The sequence below is a fragment of the Pelophylax lessonae genome (genome assembly GCF_965119305.1).
Source record: "Pelophylax lessonae genome assembly, chromosome: 9".
NCBI lineage: Eukaryota > Metazoa > Chordata > Amphibia > Anura > Ranidae > Pelophylax > Pelophylax lessonae.
In genome coordinates this window covers 226,155,015-226,180,610 of record NC_138776.1, presented here as the reverse complement: position 1 = coordinate 226,180,610, position 25,596 = coordinate 226,155,015, and the positions used below count along the sequence as shown (strand labels likewise).

At 41.6% G+C, this 25,596-nt stretch overlaps 1 protein-coding gene across 1 annotated transcript in view; it reads left to right on the top strand.

The window, feature by feature from the left end:
- Window positions 1–25,596, top strand: part of SLC43A1 (solute carrier family 43 member 1) — a 1,050,749-nt gene that overhangs the window by 706,230 nt on the left and 318,923 nt on the right. Inside the window, exon 11 of the mRNA XM_082268121.1 lies at window positions 13,768–13,876. Coding sequence (XP_082124247.1) covers window positions 13,768–13,876 — 109 coding nt within the window. The remainder of the gene's footprint in view (window positions 1–13,767; window positions 13,877–25,596) is intronic.

Genomic DNA, 25,596 nt, shown 5'->3' with positions numbered 1-25,596 from the left:
CACAAACAGAGCTTTCTTTTGGTGGTATTTGATCACCTGTGTGATTTTTTGATCATGCGCTATAAACAAAAAAAGAGCATCAAAAACAATACTTTTCACATTTTTTTATATGAAATTCCCCCCAAAAAAATGTAAAAATCTAAAATTTTTTTTAACATTTTAGGCCAATTTGTTTTATGCTACATATGTTCGGTAAAAAAAAAAAAAAAAAAAAAAAAAAAAAAAAAAAAAAAAAAAAATCGCAAAAAGCGTATTTTGATTGGTTTGCGCAAAAGTTTACTAACTAACGGAAAGATTTTTGTCATTTTTGTTGTTTTTTTTTAATGAGTAATGGCGGCGATCTGCGATTTTTTTTGCGGGACTGCGACATTGCGCTCGACAAATCGGACCCTTGACTGACATTTTTGACACTTTTGGGGTTACCAGTGACATTACTGCAGTAATCAGTGCTATACATATGCACTGTTACTGTAAAAATTACACTGGCAGTGAAAGAGTTAACTTTATTGGAGAGGGAGGGGTTAATTGTGTCCCTAGGGGCGTGTTTCTAACTGTGATTGACTGTGGCTACTAGTGTAAGAACAGAGATCAACGGTCCTACATAGCAGAACCGTTTGATCTCCATTCTTACACAGGGAAGAATGACAGGCGGCTTTGTTTACATTTGCCGCCTGCCTTTCTTCCGGTGTAACGGAAGATCGCGAGTGCCCGTCGGGCGCACGCACGGGGGGGTCCGTGACTACGTGGGAGCGTGCCTCCGGCGGCGCGCGCTTGCTCCCTAGACCCTCACAGGCTAGCGACGTAGCCCTACGTCGCTTTGCCTGTGAGGGCCGACTGCCGACGTAAATCATCGTGCGGCGGTCGGCAAGCGGTTAATGAAACGTACAATTGGAACTATGTTTTATCAGGGATATGAGGAACAACAAATGCAAGTCCTATACCCACATCTGTGTAAATTTAGAAGACAAAAAAGAACAAAGATCTCACTGTATGATTGCTTAGGACCAAAGGGTTACAGTGGATCTAGTAATAATGGACTTTAATGGGTATGGTCTAGCTTATTAGGGAGCACACATGGAATGTAAAACATTCAACATTTTATTATAATTTTGGATAAAAACATATCACAAACTGTCATATAAAATACATTGCACACATCAAAAAAGGAAAAGAAGAGAGGACATTTTATATGGTTCATATGGTTCGACGCATCTCGCAGATAGATGAGAAGTAGTTTCCTCAGGAACCATTATGATTGATTAGTGTCCTTTGTTGTTTTTTTTTAAAAAAGGCATACATAAAAAGAAAGGAAAAACAGAAATAAGAACATATCAAATAATAAATTGAAAACGCATATATGTATATATTTAATCAAATATTGGTTACACAGGAACTACGGTGCTCACTAGTGATGTCGCGAACATAAAATGTAATGTTCGCGAACCGGCGAACCGGGCGAACCGCAATAGACTTCAATAGGCAGGCGAATTTTAAAACCCACAGGGACTCTTTCTGGCCACAATAGTGATGGAAAAGTTGTTTCAAGGGGACTAACACCTGGACTGTGGCATGCCGGAGGGGGATCCATGGCAAAACTCCCATGGAAAATTACGTAGTTGACGCAGAGTCAGGTTTTAATCCATAAAGGGAATAAATCACCTAACATTCCTAAATTGTTTGGAATAACGTGCTTTAAAACATCCAGTGTGTGTATACGATCAGGTATGATGTTGTATCGATCAGGCAGTGTAAGGGTTACGCCCGCTTCACAGTGACAGACCAAACTCCCGTTTAACGCACCGCAAACAGACCAGAACCGACCAAAATGGGACAGGAACTGGGCTTTAAGGGTTAGGGTTAGGTTTAGTGTTAGGGGCTAGGGTTAGGGTTACGGTGAGATACTTAGGGTTAGAGTTAGTAACCCTACCCCTACGCCTCTAACCCTAACAGTCTAACCCTAACCCTAGCCCTAACCCTATTTCTATTTTTTTTTCTGGTTCCGGACATGCTACAGAGCTGAAACTTCACAGGTACACTTTTTAGACCCCCAGACACTGAATCACACAAAAAAAGTTCTTAAAAATTGTCATTTTTTGATAGAGAGCCAATTATTGGAAAAATTAAAAAAAAAAAAAAATAAAAAAAAATAAAACATTTCTTTGGATTTAGCGTCTGGGGGGTCTAAAAAGTGTACCTGTGAAGTTGCAGCTCTGTAGCATGTCCGGAACCAGAAAAAAATTACGAATTAGGGTTAGGGTTAGGGCTAGGGTTAGGGCTAGGGTTAGGGCTAGGGTTAGGGTTATTTTATGGCTAGGCTTAGAGGGTTAGGGTTAAGGTTAGAGGGTTAGGGTTATGGTTAGAGGGTTAGGGTTAGGTTTAGTGTTAGGGGATAGGGTTAGGGTTACGGTGAGATACTTAGGGTTAGAGTTAGTAGCCCTACCCCTCTAACCCTAACCCTCTAACCCTAAGCACTAAAAATAACCCTAACCTTAGCCCTGACCCTAACCCTAACCCTAGCCCTAACTCAAATTTTTTTTCTGGTTCTGGACATGCTACAGAGCTGAAACTTCACAGGTACACTTTTTAGACCCCCCCCCCAGACACTAAATCGCACAAAAAAAGTTCTTAAAAATTGTCCTTTTTGATAGAGAGACAATTATTGGAAAAATTAAAAAAAAAAAAAAAAAAAAAATTCTTTGGATTTAGCGTCTGGGGGTCTAAAAAGTGTACCTGTGAAGTTTCAGCTCTGTAGCATGTCCGGAACCAGAAAAAAATTATGAGTTAGGGTTAGGGTTAGGCTTAGGGCTAGGGTTAGGGTTATATATATATATATATATATATATATATATATAAAAAATACTCATATACCAGCCCTAAAAAGGGCTTTTGGGGACAATATATATATATATATATATATATATATATATATATATATATATATATATATATATATATATATATATAAAAACTCAAATACCAGCCCTAGGAAGGGCTTTTTGGGGTGCTGTCCTTACAGCAGGAGTGTACCAAGAACACTGACTAACAAGACCGGGAACACGGACTAACAACTGTCCCTAGCTATTAACAGCAGCAGCAGCACTCTCCCTGCTCTCACTAACACACTGCTTCAGAAATTATCTAAGATGGATGCTGCCCTTGCTTATTTATAGGAGGTGGGAGGGTCTGGGAGGGAGGTATGCTGATTGGCCTGGAATGTGTCTGCTGACTGTGAGGTTCAGGGTCAAAGTTTGCCTCAATGATGATGTATAGGAGGCGGACCGAACATCGCATATGTTCGCCCGCCGAGGCGAACGCGAACATGCGAAGTTCGCCGGGAACTTTCCGCCGGCGAACAGTTCGGTACATCTCTAGTGCTCACCCATTGGGATAGGCAATCTACCTTGACATCTGTTGCTCCAGTTAGTCCATACAGCCTAATCAAAGAGACCTCCAAAATTACCCTCAGGTGGGTCAAAGGAACCACGAGGGTATTGCGGATCGGACCAAGCCTTGGAAAGCCAGGGGGTCTTTGTAGGTTAGGTATACACCCAAACAAAGATGGAGATATCCAACGTCTTTAACGCTTACAGATGGCAGATGACGGCCACCAGTATATATGAAACAGGATAGGATATATGGTAGGTATAGGAAAAATTTGCTGCAAGCAGGATATATCATCATCATGAAATGAGCCACAAAAATGATCACCCTATTTATATATTCACATCCTTACCTATTTGTATTTTTGATGAATCCTCTATCTTTTGGGAAATTTTCTTTTAGCCCTTGCTTTTTTGTTGACTATTAGCCAATGCATCATGTGCTTTTGATACTACTATGTATTCTATTAATGGAGCAGATCTGGCTACTGATGGCCCCTTGATATGGATGGCCACTTGTTTAATAATTAACTTATTGCCTTAAAAGTCTGCCATATTCATCCATTATATTTATATATTTGCTATTTTATAGATTTATTCATCCAGAGGCACATGCTGTATATGGTGTGGCTAATTTCTCGTTCAATACTTTTATTGAGTTTTTATAAAACAGCCATAAAGCAAGTTACAAAACAAAAACAGAAGTAGAAATACTGTTATTGTTACAGAAGTATTATAAATGTTATACTGTATAGTGAAGTTTGCACAAAAGGAAGGAACAAAAGAAAAAGGTAGAATTATTAATATGATATTCTGAGATATTAAGATTTTGAGTAGGTATTCAGAACATAGGCTAGAAATTAGACCTCTGGAGTGTGGGTTGTTGATACAGATACGCTCAAATTGAGAGAGCTGATTTAGAATGGTACCATTTGTTATAAATGGGGTATAGAAATTTTTGATTTGGAGATATCGAAAAAGTTCTGAATGTGGTAAATGATGTGATTCACAAAGTTCAGGAAAACTTAAGATAGAAGAGCTAGAGACCAGATTATATAGCCTTGACAGGCCTGACCTAGACCATGCCGAAATGAATTTGGGAATTCCCAAGCCGGATAAAAGGCTGGATTTCTCAGAAAAGATTGTAGTGGATTGTGTGCAGACTGTAAATTATAATTAGTCTATCCCATAAAGAGAGAGAATGCTTGGTAATTGGATTAGTAATATGTTTTCGATCTGATGGTTGTAACCATAAGAGATTGGAAATTGAGATGGGGTCACATTCGATAGATTCTATCGTAACCCATAAGGGAATTTCAGTAGTGGCATGATACTTAGTTAATCGTGCCAATTGCGCAGCTTTGTAATATGTGGCAAAATTGGGGAGACCCAGTCCACCCCTTGTTTTGGGGAGAATCAATGTGGATTCGGGCAATCTAGGTTTGATTGAACCCCAGGTGAATTTAATTATTTTACGTTGTAAGATTCGAAGAAAATGTGCAGGTATATGAATTGGCAGGACCCTAAATAAATATAAAAAATTTGGGTAGAATAACCATTTTGATTGCATTTATCTTCCCAAACCACGACAATGGAAGTGATGCCCATTTCGTCAGTAGTTCAGTAACTTTTTTTAATAATGGAGTAAAGTTGGCTGCATAAAGATCAGAATGGTTGGGAGGAAATTTTATACCCATATATGGAATGTGCTTCAAAGACCATGAAAATGGTCACGCATTCTGCGCTAAATTTAACTCAGATTCACTCAATGAGATATTAAGGGCCGTGGATTTTTGAAAATTTACGTTTAGTCCTGAAATAGCAGCAAATTTATTAAGGGTAGCAATGAGATTAGGGGCTGATATATGGGGAGATGATAGAAAAAGAAGAATGTCATCTGCAAATAAACACAACTTATGATGGTGACCACCTAGTTCTATACCAGAAATTGAGGGATTACTTCTAATACTGTGTGCTAGAGGTTCTAGGAGAAGGGCAAATAAGAGAGGGGAGAGAGGGCACCCCTGACGCGTGCCTCTCTCTATGTTAAACAAGTCTGATTTATAGCCTGCGTATTTAATATACGCTTTAGGTTTGTTATAAAGCACAGAGATCCATTTAAAAAAAATTTGGGCCAAAACCCCATTTACTAAGAGTATATTGCATATATGGCCATGATATGGTATCAAAGGCTTTTTTAATGTCTAGTGATAGGAAGCAGGAGGGGATGCGGCGTGTTTTAGCTATATGAGATAACAGAGTTGCACGTCTGATGTTGTCAGTAGCTTGGCGAATAGGTATGAAACCTACTTGATCCCTATGAATGAGTTGTCCCATGAAGTTATTTAGTCTGGAAACTATAATTTTGGCTAAAATTTTAATATCTAAATTTAATAAGGAAATGGGTCGATAGTTCGACCAAATCGTGTCATCAGTTTGAGGCTTCGGGAGCATACAGATGATTGCTGTTAAAGTTTCCTGTTTAAAGGATTGGCCATTAAGAAGTGTATTGAAAGCATTAGCTAGGATAGGCGAAAGGGAATCGGAAAAAAACCCGGTAGTATAATGCCAAAAACCATCAGGGCCTGGTCTTTTATTTAATTTTAGTGATTTTATAACTTGGGACACTTCATCTGATGTTATTGATTTTTCCATAAATTCCATCTGAGACTGAGAAAGAGTCGGTAGTGATAGTTGAGCAAAAAATTCATTTGCCGCAGAAAAATTCAAATTGTTTTCAGATGAATATAGAGTAGCTAGGTGTGTTTTAAATTTCTTAAGAATTTTTATAGGGTTGCTGGAAAATGTATCTCTCGAGATTTTAGGACGTATGGGCTTAAATGGTTTATGGAGTGAAGCGAGCATGCGGGCCATGGGTGAATCTGGTTTATATGCTTTAATGTAAAAATTGTGACGCAATCTCCGAAGTGTCTTATCTGCAGATTCTGTAAGAAACTGATCAAATTCAAGCCTAGCTTTATCAAGATTGGTTTTATTAGAAGAAGTAGGATTATTTTGATATACTGTGTAGCATGTATTAAAGTTTGTTTCTAATTTCTGGCTAAGTGTTTTACGTTCACGTCTAAAGAGTGCAGCCTGTCTCAAACAAATACCACGAATAACTGGTTTGTGTGCCTCCCATAAAGTAAGGGGAGACACATCTGGCGTTGAATTATGTAATAGATATTCAGAGAGAGCATTTTTAATATCCAGACAGTGAGAGGTATTTTTAATAAAGAGTCATGTGCATACTGCATTATGGTCAGACCATGTGATTGGTCTGACCATAGATGCAATCGTTTCAGGTATGAGACCTATAGTGAGAAATATATGGTCTATGCGGGAGAAAGTTTTATGAGGGTGCGAATAATATGTGTATCTACGCTTGTTTGGATTCACCTCTCTCCAAGAATTTACCATATTATGCTTTGCAAGCAGTTGTCAGAATGAGAGTTTATTAGGGCTGCTCGAATAAGATATAGGGGATTTATCCAGAAATGGGAAAATAACTTGATTTGAATCACCACAAATCATAACTGCACCCATTCTATGAGAATCCACAACCTGAAAAATATGCAAAAGAAATGGAATAGGATTTTTGTTGGGAGCATAATATGACACTATAGTGATAGCGGAGTCAATAAGGTATCCCGTGAGAATCAGATACCTGCCCTCAGGGTCCTTGATTTCATGTACAAGAGTAAATGGAGTAGACCGATGAAAGGCCACTAGCACACCTCGTTGTTTTGTAGAGGCAGAGGCAGTGAAAATTTTAGGATATTTAGGACTAAAATATTTGGGAGTGGATTGTAAGGTGAAGTGTGTCTCTTGCAGACACAAAATGTGTGCTTTTAATGATGCAAAGTTGCGAAAAGCTTTAGTATGTTTGTTTGGGTTATTTAGTCCCTGAACATTCAAGGACATTATGTTTAGGGGGGCCATAAGATTTGTATATAAACGATGTCTAGCATACCCTACCATTGTGGAATTTGTCGATTGTTTCAGGGGGAGGAAATGTGTAGAGAAAAGGGAAGAACTAAACAGAAGGAACAATTGTGTGCTTAGCATAGAAGGTAATATATAAAACAAATAGTTAAGGCACAACCAATAGGAACGTATGCCGTTGATGGGAGATGGAAATCCCCCAACAAAGGCTAAATAGCTACCGTCAATAGTCTCTGAAAGGGAGAGGCCACGAGGGTAACAAATTGAGGACGCACGGAACAACCTAGGAAGATACAGAAAACCACAAGTTAATAATCACTAAAAAATATACAGTAGTATAAGCGACTTATGCTATAATAATGAGCAGAAATCACAGTACCCCTGCCAGTAGTAGCTGTGCAAGATACTGCAAATCTAAGAATTCATTTCATAGGAATAAGTATCAACTATAAAGTACTTTATAGAGCTCTAAAGGAAGTTATCCATGTCTTCGAACACATATTATAGATAGGAAAGGATGTAGCACAGTGAAATTGAATAATAACCATATTCAAAAAAAAAAAAAAAGGAAGATTGATTTGAACCAAGCAACAGGGATTAATCTACAATAGGTAGAACTAAATGGAATTCTGTGCCACAGTGTAGTTTGCTATAACATGTATGAGCTTGAGCATTTAGCTCAAAAAACAAATTAGAAGTATGTGGCAAAAAGGGATTAGATCCATGAAATATTATACTGGCAAGATAAAAAAAAAAAACTGAAGTCTTTTCTAGGAAAAAGAAATTGGATGACCAACATGGAACACATAGGCATAAGACAGAGGAGATAAAAGAATTATCTGGTCCATCAGTCCATGGAATCTTCAGCAGATGGAGAAGGAGAAATGAAGCGACCATGTTTATGTGAATCACAACGATTTTGTTTCCCAGAGGATTTTGAGAAAGTGCGTGGTGAGCCAGAGGCAGATCTGCGTCGAGCATTTTCTGAGCCTTGCAAGTTCTGGTGTTCAGTTAGGTGAAGGTCTTGAAGGGTGTTTTGAAAATCTTCAGATGAATGACATTTGTATTTAGTACCTTGAAAAGTAAAACGCACCAAAAAAAGGAAAGCCCCACTGGTAGGGGATATGTTTTTGCTGTAATATTTCTAGTAATGGTTTAAGAGCTCTTCTTTTATTTATGGTGATAGGAGACAGATCTGCGAAGATTTGGTATTCATGACGATAATGTAAGGATCCTTTTTCTCTAGCAGCTGATAAGAGCTGTTCCTTTGTACGGTAATAATGGAATTTAATGATGATGTCTCTGGGTGGACCCTTTGATTTTTTAGGAGATAAGGCGCGATGCACTCTGTCCATTTCCAGGCGTTCGACTGGAATAGCAGGCTGTAATTCCTGAAACAAGGTTAACATTGTCGCTTGTAAGTCAGTTATGGATTCCGGAATGCCTCTTATGCGCAAATTGGAGCGTCTTGCCCGGTTTTCAAAATCTTTTAGACGAGACTGAAGTACTAAGTTTTCCTCTTTAAGATTCTCAATTTCTGTATTTTGGTCCTGTGTAAAATTCTCAATATCCTCTATCCTTGTTTCAAGATTACCTATGCGTGTGCCCAGCTCCCTTATTTCTTTATTCAGGCTATTAGTAATATGGTCAGAAGTCTGTTTAAGTGCCTTTTGAAACATACGTTCAATATGTGATAATATATTAGGAGAGACTCACTCAATGTCCTTTTCATCCTGTGAAACTGAGGTACTGCGGACTGTTTCAGTTTGATATGTGAGGAGAGGAGGGAATAGTTTCACTGCTGTGTCAGCGCTGTGAGGTGATTCTGAGGCGGCTGAGGGAGAGGGAGCTGACGCTATTTTAATTGAGGCTCTGAACAGCACTTCCTTGCCACTTTTAGACTTAAATTTAGTCCGAGACCCGCTGAAAACCATACCTTTATGTACAGCACAGTTTCCTGTACTAATCCTGTAAAAACTGAGCGAATATTCGGCGGGCAGCCGCTGCTGTATGTGGTTTTCTGTCCCCTAGGAGTGGAGCATCAGCCAGACATGTCTGTGCTTGAAGACTCCGCCTACTTCCTCCTGGTGTGGCTAATTTCATGATGATGATATGTCCTGCTTGCAGCAAATTTTTCCTATACCTACCATATATCCTATCCTGTTTCAGATATAGTGGTGGCCGTCATCTGCCATCCATAAGCATTAAAGACGTTTGATATCTCCATCTTTGTTTGGGTGTATACCTAACCTGCAAAGACCCCCTGGCTTTCCAAGGCTTGGTCCGATTCGCAATACCCTCATGGTTCCTTTGACCCACCTGAGGGTAATTTTGGAGGTCTCTTTGATCAGGCTGTATGGGCTAACTGGAGCTACAGATGTCAAGGTAGATTGCCTATCCTAATGGGTGAGCACCGTAGTTCCTGTGTAACCAATATTTCATGAAATATATACATATATGTGTTTTCAATTTATTATGTGATACGTTCTTATTTCTGTTTTTTCTATTCTTTGTATGTAAGTCTTTTTTTTTTAAAAACTACAAAAGACACAAATCAATCATAATGTATCCTGAGGAAGCTACTTCTCATCTTACATAGTTACATAGTTAGTGAGGTTGAAAAAATACATCCGTCCATCCAGTTCAACCTATGATATGTGTGTGTATTTGCTGTTAACCGTACATTGTATACCCCTCTATGTTGTGGTCTTTAAGGTGCCCATCTAATAATTACTTTTTTTTAAACAAAACTATCGATGCTCCTGCTGATACGACTGCTTGTGGAAGAGAATTCAACATCCTTACTGCTCTTACAGTGAAGAACCCCCAACGTATTTTGTGGTTAAACGCCTTTCCTCTAGTTTTAGTGAGTGGCCATGTGTCTTATTGTATTCCCTTTCTCTGAATAGTTTGTTCCTTATGCTAGGGTCACCAGTACAGTATTTGTACATTGATATCATATCCCCCCTCAATCATCTCTTCGAGAGAGAGAAAAAGTCCAGTGCTTGTAATCTTTCCTCATAGCTGATGTCCTCCATTTCTCTAATTATTTTTGTTGCCCTTCTCTGGACTCTCTCCAGTTCCAGCACATTCTTTCTGAGGACCGGTGCCCAGAACTGGACAGCATACTCCAGATGTGGCCGGACCAGAGTCTTGTAGAGTGGGAGAATAATCTCTTTATTTCTGGAGTGAATCCCCTTTTTTATGCATCCCAGTATTCTGTTGGCTTTTCTTGCAGCGGCTTGGCATTGCATGCCACTGCCAAGCCTGTTGTCCACCAGTACCACCAGGTCCTTTTCCATCCTAGACTCACCCAGAGGTTCCCCCCCTAGTGAGTAGCTTGCTTTCTGGTTTCTGGCACCCAAGTGCATTACTTTGCATTTTTCAACATTAAACCTCATCTGCCATGTAGTTGCCCACCCCGTTATTTTGTTTAGGTTTCTTGTAAGGTTTCCACATCCTGCATAGAAGATATTGGCATGCTTAGTTTATTATCATCCACAAATACTGAGATTGTACTAGATATCCCCTCCTCTAGATCATTTATGAATAAATTAAACAGGATTGGTCCCAGGACAGAACCCTGGGGAACCCCACTTTCTACACCCGCCCAATCCGAGTACTCCCCATTAATCACCACACTTTGCACTCTCCCCTGGAGCCAGTTCTCTATCCAGGTACTCACCTTATGGTCCATAACTACCTTCCTTAGTTTGTACAGTAAGCGTTTGTGGGGAACTGTGTCAAAGGCCTTTGCAAAGTCCAGATACCCCACATCCACAGGCTTACCTTTATCTAGTGGAAAAGAGAAATGGACAGAGGGTGCACCAGCCTAGAGCATTATCTTTAAAACAATTTATTGTAATAGACATGTATACACATTATACTCACCAAACGATTATGAAACACGAGCAATAAGCAATGAGGGATCACAGCTCTGATGAAGGGGGAACACCCCGAAACGAGTAAGCATTTTTTTGGAGGTCTACACCTTCCACGGCCTGCGGCAGCTGAGGGTGCCCAGTGGAGACCCCTGGTGGTCCCTCATTGCTTATTGCTCGTGTTTCATAATCGTTTTGTGAGTATAATGTGTGTACATGTCTATTACAATAAATTGTTTTAAAGATAATGCGCTAGGCTGGTGCGCCCTCTGTCCATTTCTCTTTTCCAGTATCTGCTTTGGGTTACCACGACCCGTTGAGAGTGGCAGCACAGACTGAATTTACTACAATTTGACCTGAATCGCATTTTCAGGATACCAGCCGCAAGGCCACCCCTCAAGCGGAAGAGTAATTTGCTCTTTTTACCTTTATCTAGGTGGCAGCTCACTTCATGGTTAATAGATTGGTTTGGCAAGAACAATTTTTCACGAATCCATGCTGATTACTACTAATACCATTTTCATTACTAAAGTCTTGTATGTGGTCCCTTAACATCCCCTCCAAAATCTTGCAGACTACTGATGTTAGGCTGATCGGCCTATAGTTACCCGGGATATATCTCTGCCCTTTTTTAAATATTGGTACCACGTTGGTTTTTTCCAATCAGCTGGCACCATACCCGTCTGTAAACTATCCTTAAAGATCAAGAATAATGGTCTGGCAATCACCTGGCTTGAGCTCTTTAAGAACGCTCGGGTGCAAGCCATCCGGTCCCGGTAAATTTATTTATGTTAAGTTTCTTTAGTTTAGTTCTAAGTCTATCTTCTGTTAGCCATGGTGGTACTTCCTGAGGTGTGTTATTTAGTTTGGCCTTACAAGCTGGGTTAGTGTAGCCCCCCAATTCTTTTGTGAAGACTGAAGAGAAGAAATTATTTAACACGTCCGCCTTTTCTCTGTCCTCTGTGGTCAAATCTCCTTTGTCATCTTTTATGGGGCCAATGTGTTCTGGCCTCGCTTTCTTACTTGTTTATATACTTAAATAATTTTTTGGGGTTCTCTCTTGCGCTATATGTCTCTCGTGTTCTATTTTAGCTGCCTTGATTTCATCTTTACATTTTTTATTACACTCTTTGTAATGCTTGAATGCTGCCAATGACCCCTTAGTCTTGTATTTTTGAAGGCCTTTTCTTTAGAACTAATATGCATTTTTATGTTGGAGTTTAGCCACCCAGGGTTTAGTTTCGCTCTTTTAAATTTATTTCCCTTTGGAATGCACTGGCCAATCCCTTTGTTAAGTATGCTCTTGAAGCACTCCCATTTTTCCTCCGTGGTCTTTGTTCCCAGGGTTCTATCCCATTTGATATTTTCTAGCAGAGAGCGCAGTTTTGGGAAATTGTCTCTTTTGAAATTCAGTGTTCTTATATTACCCTTATGTTTCCTATTACTATGATTAATACTGAAACGAATTGACCTATGGTCACTGTTTCCTAAGTTGCCCCGTATTTCTATATATTCATATATTCATCTATCTGCAAAACGCCTCAAACCATATGAACCATATAAAATGTCCTCTCTTTTCCTTTTTTGATGTGTACAAGTTGCAATGTATTTTATGACAGTTTGGGATATGTTTTTTATCCAAAATTATAATAAAATGTTGAATATTTTACATTCCATGTGTGCTCCCTAATAAGCTAGACCATACCCATTAAAGTCCATTATTACTAGATCCACTGTAACCCTTTAGTCCTAAGCAATCATACAGTGAGATCTTTGTCCTTTTTTGTATTCTATGTTTTATCAGGCTCAACACAGACACGTGACTCCAGATACCCTCTTCTCTTTTAAGAAATTTAAGGTATATGGGGGGGCGGAAATTTTTATTTAGCCTAGGGCGGCAAAAATCCTTGTAAAAATCCTCGCACCGGCTCTGGATGTTAAACGTTAGAGTGCACCAAACCCAACAAAATGCAGTGAAGCATTATGTATAAAAAGTAATTCTGTATATATATATATATATATATATATATATATATATATATATATACACTGTACCAAGATTCCAGATTACATACTGGGGTTGATTTACTAAAACTGGAAAGTGCAAATTTTGTTGCAGCTACAGTATGCAAAAGAAACCAATTCTCTTCCATGCTGTTTTATCAAAGCCAAATTGAACAAGCTGAAGTTAAATGTTGATTGGCTACCATGCACGGCTGCACCAAATTTTGCACTCTCCAATTTTAGTCAAATCAATCCCACTGTATTTTGCCAAATATAATGGCTATTAGTCTTTATAAGATATAACAATGTAGGATGTTGGTCCAGTGGGAATACTTTTGGCTTGAGGATCAGGAAAGATTGTTTCAAAGCAAACCAAACTTGCATCATCTCTAGAAGACATTGACTGTCACCCTGCTATCCAGGCTGTGTAGTAAAGAAGAATTTCAGCAATGGTTCCAGAAACAAAATATAAAAAAGATTACATTGATGCAGGTACAATTCATATGTTATACATCTGAAATAATAAGAAGCTTTTACTTGTTCCTCTTGTTTTTCAGTGGGTTTATATTCATCTGTTTTTGGGGTCCTTCAGCTCTTATGCCTATTCACCTGTCCTTTCATTGGCTTTGTCATGGACTGGAAGATGAAAGAACATGAAGATGAAATGTAAGTAGCAACTGAAACCACAGGCAAAAGATAGATAAAGGGTAACTCCACTTTCGTGGGGAAAAAAATTAGCAAATAAAGAAAAAACAATATAGCGTATACAATTGCGACACACATCATATTGTAATTGAAGGTTATTAAAAATTACCTTTCCTTTTCAATCAGCAGCTGTTGTAATTTTCTGAAAATGCAATATGACTACCTGGAGCTGTTTTGTACACAGAATATGTACTGACCACACCCTAGAAACATAAATTTCCTGACAGACTCCATGGCAGCATACGTTTGGGTAGGCCCCGCCTCCTCTCCTACCTCATAGGACCCCACTCCCATAAATCTTTGCTCCCTTTCAGCATCAGTGTTCTTTTTTCGTCCTCCTCATACATACGGTGTTATGTTCCTACTATTTTCAAGTCCTATACCTTGAAGCAGATTGGGTCGTGGAGACTCCGATAAGCCCTGGCTATTAGCAGGGTATGGAGGGGGCAATGGAAGAGACCCTCAGCAGGATCGCTGTGGTCTGGCCGAGAGAGCCCTGCTGCCGCGGGTGGCCTATCTTTGCCTGAAGACACAGTCCGGTGGTGTGCCTCTGGGACCCTTCTCTGCTTGGGCAGGGTGGTAAGCCCTGTGATGGGACCTTTTTTATTTGTTTATTTCTTTTGGTTGTGCCTTTTGTGTGCTAGTCTGTGGTATTGTTTAAGTATATGTCAGGCCGTTTTTACTTACTGCTGCTGTTGTCTGCCGTGTTTTTCTTCTCTGTATAGTCCGGTGGCTCCCGGTCCTGCCGCGGCCGCGATCGCGGCTGCCGCTTCCGGGTTGCGCGGCGCTTCTGCGCATGCGCAGTAGCCGCCGGGCACTAGATTCGGTGCGCATGCGCGGGAGTGACGCGTGACGTCACTCGCGCATGCGCGGTAGCGTTCGGCGGCCGCGAGGCGGCATATTTAAATCCCTCAGTATGTCAGAGCTGGTGGGAAGGTCGGCATACACATACAGCCTCCCCCAGACTCTGACTGTCGTTTTGTAAAGTAAGATTTGTACTCTTAATAGGCTTTTTGGCAGTTTCTTTGATTCATGCTTAGGCTTAGCTCTATGTATTTACCTTTTGCATAGTGGTGAAGAGTTTCTTCGCTCCCTCGGTTGCTTCGATATGGACGCTTCTCCACCCCCTAGTGGCCAGCCCGCTCATACCAGGTATGTGCTGGGCATTGAAGGGGGGGGGGGGGAGGTTTTTTTGTGTCTTTCCCTTACATATCGCTGCATGTGTCTGTCCCCAGCTCTTCCAGGTCTGAACACCAGCCTAGCGCACGCAGCGAAGACAGACATTCTAAGTCGCATCACCGGCACTCCTCGTCTAGGTCCAGACGCAGTTCCCCCCACAATAGGGGACGTGATGGCAAATCTTCTGGTTCAACACATCATGGCCGTTCAGAGCACCCGCATGGCAAGAAATGCTGGGGTTGTGGTACCATAGTAACTGATGGCTCCTCTCTGTGTAAACCCTGTTATACCCAAGCCACAGGTGAAAGGGAGAAGTCGGACCATCATATTGAGGAGGTTGTGCGCAGAGTCCTCAAAGACTCTTTAGCTGGGTTACAAAAGCCAAGTACTTCTGCAGGACCATCCCGCTCTCCGGAAAGAGCTTTTCTGGTTCAGGATCCTTTTGAGTCCTCTCAACCCAGCCATCCTTCTATCCTTCCGTCAGAGTCCGAATCTGATTCAGATGACTACGGTTCAGGATATGAGTTCGGCCAGGTCTCCTCTCTTGTGAAGGCGGTGAGAGAAGCTCTTGAATGGGAGGACCCAGCTGTCTCCTCCCCAAAACAGCGAAAATACTTCAAGCAGCTATGCAAAGAGCGCTTGGACTTCCCATTTCTAGGGGAACTGGGAGATATAATTACAGAAGAGTGGAGCAAAGTGGAAAGGAAAAATTCTCTGACCACAAAAATGGCAAAGCTGTATCCATTTAAACAAGATAAGGTGAAGTATCTGGAATCTTCCCCAAGTGTGGATGCAGCGGTGATGCGTTTGGTCAAGCATGTCACCCTTCCAATGGAGGATACAGCCTCTTTTAGGGATCCGTTGGATAGGAGGATCGACACTGATCTTAAACGAGCATATCTTTCGGCCGGCATGGCCTGTAAGCCAGCTTTGGCTTTGGCTACGATTTCAAAGGCCATGGAAGTCTGGATTAATGCCCTCGAGGGTACCCTTGGAGGAGTTTTGGAGGAAGTGCTCCAGAGCTCCCCAATCCAGGAGCTGAAGATGGCTGCGGGTTTTCTGGGGGAGGCGTCTCTAGACACCATTCGCCTTTTGGCTCGAGTTATGCTGGCTTCGGTTACAGCCAAACGCGCCCTTTGGCTTAGGCCTTGGGTTGCTGATGCTGCTTCCAAACAGGCGTGGTGCCGAATTCCCTTTGAGGGTTCTTCCCTCTTTGGGAACAAGTTGGATGCAGCCATAAATGAAGAATAATAGTAGCGCAAAAAGTCACTTATGATGTAACTCACAAATTGCATAAAATACAACCATAAAATAAGGGGTGTTTTAAAACACTTCAATATAGGATAAAAAGTCCTTTAAAGTCCATAGACCGTCCAGGATAGAGTGATGTTGTTAATGGATCACCTTTTTCAACCACCACCAAGTGTCACACAGTAGAAGTGGCAACTCACCAGATATAGTGGCTCAGGTGTTCTCACACAAGAGCACAAAAAGCAGGAATCAAAGGTATTAATGATGGGTGTCAGAAACAGCCTTGATCAATCCTTGCTGTATACACTAGATCCGATATCCCTTCCACAGACTCCACTCAGTATAATGGCCACATGCAAGGTAAAATGACTACAATAGTGAAGTACTGTAAAACTCAACTTTATTATAAAAAGAGAATTGCACTCACATATGTAGGAAAAGGTAAGGCTTCCATATAACAATCAACAGCGGTCAGGCAGGAATCCTCACACGAATAGCCTCCCGGGTTGACTCCACGCCAACCCCGATACTTCCGGGTGGGTCCTCTACCGTACCACGTGGTGTCGGATGCGTCGTCTGGTCACGCCCCGACGCGTTTCGTCATTTCCGACTTCAACTGGGGGCGTGACCAGACGTCGCCATCCTCCATCTATATACCTCCGCTGGAGCGCACCGCAACCAATCAGCATAGCGGTGAGCCGGCCGGAAGAGAACCAACGCTTCCGGAAGCGGAAGTAACCAGACACATCTGAAATTACGTATGTCCTCTGTAAATAAACAAAGGCCATGACACTGCAGAGAACTTTTAGCAGCGCCGGAAGTGCCCGGCTTGATAAGCAATGGGCCCACGGATGCTCAAATAAAAATGGAGCTAGCTAATGCCAATTACCATGTTTAAGGCAATATATTAAGGATCTCCCCTATGCTGATATAGAGTCTGCAGGGCGCCCTCAGCCATACATATAATTCAATGTCAACATAAGTGCACATGACTCTAAAATCATAAAGGACATAGCTAAATTACATGAAATATACCAAAAATAGACATAAATAAAAAATACTACAAAGTCGCACCCATATACATTGTAGTATGTCAACCATAAAATACAAAAGAAAATGTAAAAAGATGGTAAATTATTGGTATTATTCATCCACAACCAGATAATCTCATGGGGTCCTAAAACATAAGGAATAACCCCAAAAAATAGGCAGACTATAAGTATCACGAATTACTAATATAGCAATTCAAGTCCAACTCCTGACCGCTGTTGATTGTTATATGGAAGCCTTACCTTTTCCTACATATGTGAGTGCAATTCTCTTTTTATAATAAAGTTGAGTTTTACAGTACTTCACTATTGTAGTCATTTTACCTTGCATGTGGCCATTATACTGAGTGGAGTCTGTGGAAGGGATATCGGATCTAGTGTATACAGCAAGGATTGATCAAGGCTGTTTCTGACACCCATCATTAATACCTTTGATTCCTGCTTTTTGTGCTCTTGTGTGAGAACACCTGAGCCACTATATCTGGTGAGTTGCCACTTCTACTGTGTGACACTTGGTGGTGGTTGAAAAAGGTGATCCATTAACAACATCACTCTATCCTGGACGGTCTATGGACTTTAAAGGACTTTTTATCCTATATTGAAGTGTTTTAAAACACCCCTTATTTTATGGTTGTATTTTATGCAATTTGTGAGTTACATCATAAGTGACTTTTTGCGCTACTATTATTCTTCATTCATGTTTTTCCAAGTTATACGATATTTGGTTAAGTAGCAGCAGTTTGTTTGTTTTTAGCAGTTAACCAGCTGACTCCTCCAGCAAGCGCAGAGATATCCTGCTTGACATACGTGTGTCCAGATATATATTTATTGGTTTGTTTCATTTAACTTTGCAGCTATGGAGGCAATCAAATTTCTAAGCACTAGAACTTTGGATATTAAAAGTATTTTTTCTGTGACTAATGCCCCACCCTCAGTGGATGAGGACATTAATGTAACACTTAAATCATTATCTCTCATTCTTGAGAAACAAGTAAGAGCATGGTGGGACATCACCACCCTGGAGGCTTATATAGCTGAGGGGATCATTAGTCGTGGTCTTCGGTGGGATATAGCACCACAGGATGGTTTGGACGATGACCTCTCTGTAACAGAGTGGTATGATTTCTTCCATCGAGTGGGGCTTGACCTACAATCCCTGGTTCTTAAAAGAAAGAAAAGGAAAATGGACCTTTTGAATAAAAAGATCCAAGACCTACAAACTAAAATAGAAACTAAAAATGATTCCCCAGAGGTGAGAGACTTCAGTGTCAACACCAAATCCAAATTGGATAAAATAGATAAAGAAACACATCTTAAAAAGGTTAAGAAATTTACAAGGGACCGGCAGGATTTCAAAAATGGTCAGGTCTTTTGCTGGCAAGCAACATTACCAGGACCTATTCTTGCAACAGCCCCGATGGGAGAGGAACCCATGGAGGCTGCGAGTAATGGAGCGGTTGGGGGCCAAGTACCTGCTCCCTCAACTCAACCCCCAGTGGTGCGCCCTAGGACGGGTGTAGCACACATTCCCATTAGACCTGTACTTGAGTGGACAGGACCCCCCATCAAGGGGACTAATAGGGGTAATAAAACCAAGAGGGGGTTATCAAGAGGTAATTTTCAGGGAACAGGGATCCCAACCCATAACCAATACCAGGTCCTTGCCAATAGGTCGAATGGAGGGACAGAGGACACTGGCCCCAAGACCCCCCTGAACCCACCCAGGCAGCCTTTTTTGGGGTGGGGCAGGGGCAGGGGGAGAGGTCGGAGTCGACCATACAAGCATCCACAACCCGACAGGCAACTGTATCAAGAAAATACGTGCCCCGAAGAGGAGTACGGGCCGGAAGGAGGATACAGCTCCAAAAAAAGAAGGAGAGACTGGTAAACGAGGGAATATTTAACATCAGCAGTGTAAGTTTAACTAAAAGTGAACTCCACATTTTGGACCAAGGGCTGAAATGCGCCCCTAAAAAACCTGTCAATAAGTTCAATACGTATATTGACATACATAAATATATAAGAAAGGTGAATCTTAAGAAACATTTTTTAAACAATCCCATTACATCAACTAGCAATATAACTAGTAGAGGGATGGTTAATAGTGGATTGCGTAATAAATCCACTTTTAATCCACCAGTGAGTAACAACCATTATGTGGAAGTGTTTAAGAGCTTAGTTTTGCGTGATCTACAAGCTCTGGAACCCGAGTACGAGGTTAACAAAAAGTATAAGCATATACATGAGGGACTCGACTCGTTGGAATCTCGCAAAGAGATCATTATCCGCCCTGCCGATAAGGGGGGCGGAGTGGTAGTCATGGACAAAACCTTCTACCATGACCAAATTAAAACCATGCTAAGTGACACTTCTACATATACGAGATTAGCTCGAGATCCCACGAATAATTTTGTGGCAGATCTAAAATGTTTGGTGGATACAGGTTTTAGGGATGGTGTTCTAACTAAAAAAGAACGTAATTATCTAACACCAAGTGCGTGTCGCATCCCTATCCTGTACACATTACCAAAAGTCCATAAGGACGCCACCAACCCACCTCCTCGCCCAATTGTGAATGGGATTGGATCAGTAAGTGCACGTTTGGGCCAGTACTTGGACCAGCTTCTACAAAAGAGTGTCGTTAAGACCAAGGCTTTCTTGAAAGACACTGCTGATCTCCTCCTCGTGCTGGATGGTGTTGTGCTGGGGGATGGCTCGCCGGTCTTTCTTGTTACGGCCGACGTGTCGTCCCTGTACACCATCATCCAGCACGAGGATGCTTTATTATCCTTAAATTGGGCATTGTGTCAAAGGGACGATCTACCCAGGGAACAGAAAGTGTTCATTGGCAGGGCTCTGGACTTTTGCCTGAGCCATAATTATTTTTGGCACCAGGGTGATTTCTTTAGCCAGAAAACAGGTGTAGCCATGGGCGCAAAGTTTGCTCCTAGCCTAGCAAACTTGTTCATGGCGGAGTGGGAGGACAAGTTTGTGTTCAACCAAGATCGGCAGGAGCTCCTACTATATAGGCGCTTCATAGACGATATCGTCTTTATCTGGCAGGGATCTGAAGATGGCCTGATTGTCTTTATGGAACATCTTAATTCCAATCGGAATAACATAAAGTTAGATTTCCACCATAGTTTGAAGGAAATCAACTTTTTGGATGTTGTAATCAAAAGAGAAGGTGAGAGATTGACAACTAAAGTTTTTTTCAAAACCACGGACAGGAACAGTTACTTGGCGATCCAGAGCGGACACCATCCTAACTGGCTTAGGAATATTCCTAGAGGCCAATTTGTCCGCGTCAGGCGAAACTGTACCTCTGTGACTGACTATGTGGAACAGGCAGAGGTCTTGAAGGACAGATTCGTCGCCAAGGGTTATGACGAATCTTGTCTCGATAGGGAGATTATTAAAATCAAGAATGCTCCCAGACCTCTCAGACCCTCAATAAAATCTATGCATACCAACGATGATCCCAAACAATGGAGCTTCCTGTCGGATTTCTCCAATGACTATAAAAAGCTAGAGGAGATCTTCAGACAGCATTGGCCCATTTTACAAATGGATAGAACATTAGGTCCAGTTCTTCCAGCCAAACCATCGTTCATTTATCGACGAGCCCCGAATTTCGGAGATCAGGTCGTTAAGAAGGTATTAGATCCCCCAAACGTCTCCTTCTTTCCGGACATGAGGGGTTCCTTCACCTGTGGTAGGTGTAGGGCTTGTTCCTTTACACCAACCAATTTCAGGAGAAGAGAATCCTTCACAGTTCCGGCTATTGCTAAAACTTTCAAAATAAAAAATTTGATCACATGTGATACCACACATGTGGTCTATGGATTGATGTGCCCCTGCAACCTAATATATATAGGTCGCACTAAGAGGGCATTGAAGGTGAGAATAGGTGAACATATCACCAATATTTTGAAAGGTTTGCGAGAACACAATACGTCCGCACACTTTCGGAAATTCCATCAGAGAGATCCTAGGAGTCTTCACTTTTGGGGCATAGAGCGTGTGACCCCGTCGTGGCGGGGCGCCAATTGGGTGAGAGAATTATCCAAACGTGAGACTAAGTGGATTTTTCTCACCCAGGCCCTCGCCCCGACGGGGTTAAATATAGAGTTGGACTTGAATTGCTATATTAGTAATTCGTGATACTTATAGTCTGCCTATTTTTTGGGGTTATTCCTTATGTTTTAGGACCCCATGAGATTATCTGGTTGTGGATGAATAATACCAATAATTTACCATCTTTTTACATTTTCTTTTGTATTTTATGGTTGACATACTACAATGTATATGGGTGCGACTTTGTAGTATTTTTTATTTATGTCTATTTTTGGTATATTTCATGTAATTTAGCTATGTCCTTTATGATTTTAGAGTCATGTGCACTTATGTTGACATTGAATTATATGTATGGCTTAGGGCGCCCTGCAGACTCTATATCAGCATAGGGGAGATCCTTAATATATTGCCTTAAACATGGTAATTGGCATTAGCTAGCTCCATTTTTATTTGAGCATCCGTGGGCCCATTGCTTATCAAGCCGGGCACTTCCGGCGCTGCTAAAAGTTCTCTGCAGTGTCATGGCCTTTGTTTATTTACAGAGGACATACGTAATTTCAGATGTGTCTGGTTACTTCCGCTTCCGGAAGCGTTGGTTCTCTTCCGGCCGGCTCACCGCTATGCTGATTGGTTGTGGTGCGCTCCAGCGGAGGTATATAGATGGAGGATGGCGACGTCTGGTCACGCCCCCAGTTGAAGTCGGAAATGACGAAACGCGTCGGGGCGTGACCAGACGACGCATCCGACACCACGTGGTACGGTAGAGGACCCACCCGGAAGTATCGGGGTTGGCGTGGAGTCAACCCGGGAGGCTATTCGTGTGAGGATTCCTGCCTGACCGCTGTTGATTGTTATATGAAAGCCTTACCTTTTCCTACATATGTGAGTGCAATTCTCTTTTTATAATAAAGTTGAGTTTTACAGTACTTCACTATTGTAGTCATTTTACCTTGCATGTGGCCATTATACTGAGTGGAGTCTGTGGAAGAGATATCGGATCTAGTGTATACAGCAAGGATTGATCAAGGCTGTTTCTGACACCCATCATTAATACCTTTGATTCCTGCTTTTTGTGCTCTTGTGTGAGAACACCTGAGCCACTATATCTGGTGAGTTGCCACTTCTACTGTGTGACACTTGGTGGTGGTTGAAAAAGGTGATCCATTAACAACATCACTCTATCCTGGACGGTCTATGGACTTTAAAGGACTTTTTATCCTATATTGAAGTGTTTTAAAACACCCCTTATTTTATGGTTGTATTTTATGCAATTTGTGAGTTACATCATAAGTGACTTTTTGCGCTACTATTATTCTTCATTCATGTTTTTCCAAGTTATACGATATTTGGTTAAGTAGCAGCAGTTTGTTTGTTTTTAGCAGTTAACCAGCTGACTCCTCCAGCAAGCGCAGAGATATCCTGCTTGACATACGTGTGTCCAGATATATATTTATTGGTTTGTTTCATTTAACTTTGCAGCTATGGAGGCAATCAAATTTCTAAGCACTAGAACTTTGGATATTAAAAGTATTTTTTCTGTGACTAATGCCCCACCCTCAGTGGATGAGGACATTAATGTAACACTTAAATCATTATCTCTCATTCTTGAGAAACAAGTAAGAGCATGGTGGGACATCACCACCCTGGAGGCTTATATAGCTGAGGGGATCATTAGTCGTGGTCTTCGGTGGGATATAGCACCACAGGATGGTTTGGACGATGACCTCTCTGTAACAGAGTGGTATGATTTCTTCCATCGAGTGGGGCTTGACCTACAATCCCTGGTTCTTAAAAGAAAGAAAAGGAAAATGGACCTTTTGAATAAAAAGATCCAAGACCTACAAACTAAAATAGAAACTAAAAATGATTCCCCAGAGGTGAGAGACTTCAGTGTCAACACCAAATCCAAATTAGATAAAATAGATAAAGAAACACATCTTAAAAAGGTTAAGAAATTTACAAGGGACCGGCAGGATTTGAAAAATGGTCAGGTCTTTTGCTGGCAAGCAACATTACCAGGACCTATTCTTGCAACAGCCCCGATGGGAGAGGAACCCATGGAGGCTGCGAGTAATGGAGCGGTTGGGGGACAAGTACCTGCTCCCTCAACTCAACCCCCAGTGGTGCGCCCTAGGACGGGTGTAGCACACATTCCCATTAGACCTGTACTTGAGTGGACAGGACCCCCCATCAAGGGGACTAATAGGGGTAATAAAACCAAGAGGGGGTTATCAAGAGGTAATTTTCAGGGAACAGGGATCCCAACCCATAACCAATACCAGGTCCTTGCCAATAGGTCGAATGGAGGGACAGAGGACACTGGCCCCAAGACCCCCCTGAACCCACCCAGGCAGCCTTTTTTGGGGCGGGGCAGGGGCAGGGGGAGAGGTCGGAGTCGACCATACAAGCATCCACAACCCGACAGGCAACTGTATCAAGAAAATACGTGCCCCGAAGAGGAGTACGGGCCGGAAGGAGGATACAGCTCCAAAAAAAGAAGGAGAGACTGGTAAACGAGGGAATATTTAACATCAGCAGTGTAAGTTTAACTAAAAGTGAACTCCACATTTTGGACCAAGGGCTGAAATGCGCCCCTAAAAAACCTGTCAATAAGTTCAATACGTATATTGACATACATAAATATATAAGAAAGGTGAATCTTAAGAAACATTTTTTAAACAATCCCATTACATCAACTAGCAATATAACTAGTAGAGGGATGGTTAATAGTGGATTGCGTAATAAATCCACTTTTAATCCACCAGTGAGTAACAACCATTATGTGGAAGTGTTTAAGAGCTTAGTTTTGCGTGATCTACAAGCTCTGGAACCCGAGTACGAGGTTAACAAAAAGTATAAGCATATACATGAGGGACTCGACTCGTTGGAATCTCGCAAAGAGATCATTATCCGCCCTGCCGATAAGGGGGGCGGAGTGGTAGTCATGGACAAAACCTTCTACCATGACCAAATTAAAACCATGCTAAGTGACACTTCTACATATACGAGATTAGCTCGAGATCCCACGAATAATTTTGTGGCAGATCTAAAATGTTTGGTGGATACAGGTTTTAGGGATGGTGTTCTAACTAAAAAAGAACGTAATTATCTAACACCAAGTGCGTGTCGCATCCCTATCCTGTACACATTACCAAAAGTCCATAAGGACGCCACCAACCCACCTCCTCGCCCAATTGTGAATGGGATTGGATCAGTAAGTGCACGTTTGGGCCAGTACTTGGACCAGCTTCTACAAAAGAGTGTCGTTAAGACCAAGGCTTTCTTGAAAGACACTGCTGATCTCCTCCTCGTGCTGGATGGTGTTGTGCTGGGGGATGGCTCGCCGGTCTTTCTTGTTACGGCCGACGTGTCGTCCCTGTACACCATCATCCAGCACGAGGATGCTTTATTATCCTTAAATTGGGCATTGTGTCAAAGGGACGATCTACCCAGGGAACAGAAAGTGTTCATTGGCAGGGCTCTGGACTTTTGCCTGAGCCATAATTATTTTTGGCACCAGGGTGATTTCTTTAGCCAGAAAACAGGTGTAGCCATGGGCGCAAAGTTTGCTCCTAGCCTAGCAAACTTGTTCATGGCGGAGTGGGAGGACAAGTTTGTGTTCAACCAAGATCGGCAGGAGCTCCTACTATATAGGCGCTTCATAGACGATATCGTCTTTATCTGGCAGGGATCTGAAGATGGCCTGATTGTCTTTATGGAACATCTTAATTCCAATCGGAATAACATAAAGTTAGATTTCCACCATAGTTTGAAGGAAATCAACTTTTTGGATGTTGTAATCAAAAGAGAAGGTGAGAGATTGACAACTAAAGTTTTTTTCAAAACCACGGACAGGAACAGTTACTTGGCGATCCAGAGCGGACACCATCCTAACTGGCTTAGGAATATTCCTAGAGGCCAATTTGTCCGCGTCAGGCGAAACTGTACCTCTGTGACTGACTATGTGGAACAGGCAGAGGTCTTGAAGGACAGATTCGTCGCCAAGGGTTATGACGAATCTTGTCTCGATAGGGAGATTATTAAAATCAAGAATGCTCCCAGACCTCTCAGACCCTCAATAAAATCTATGCATACCAACGATGATCCCAAACAATGGAGCTTCCT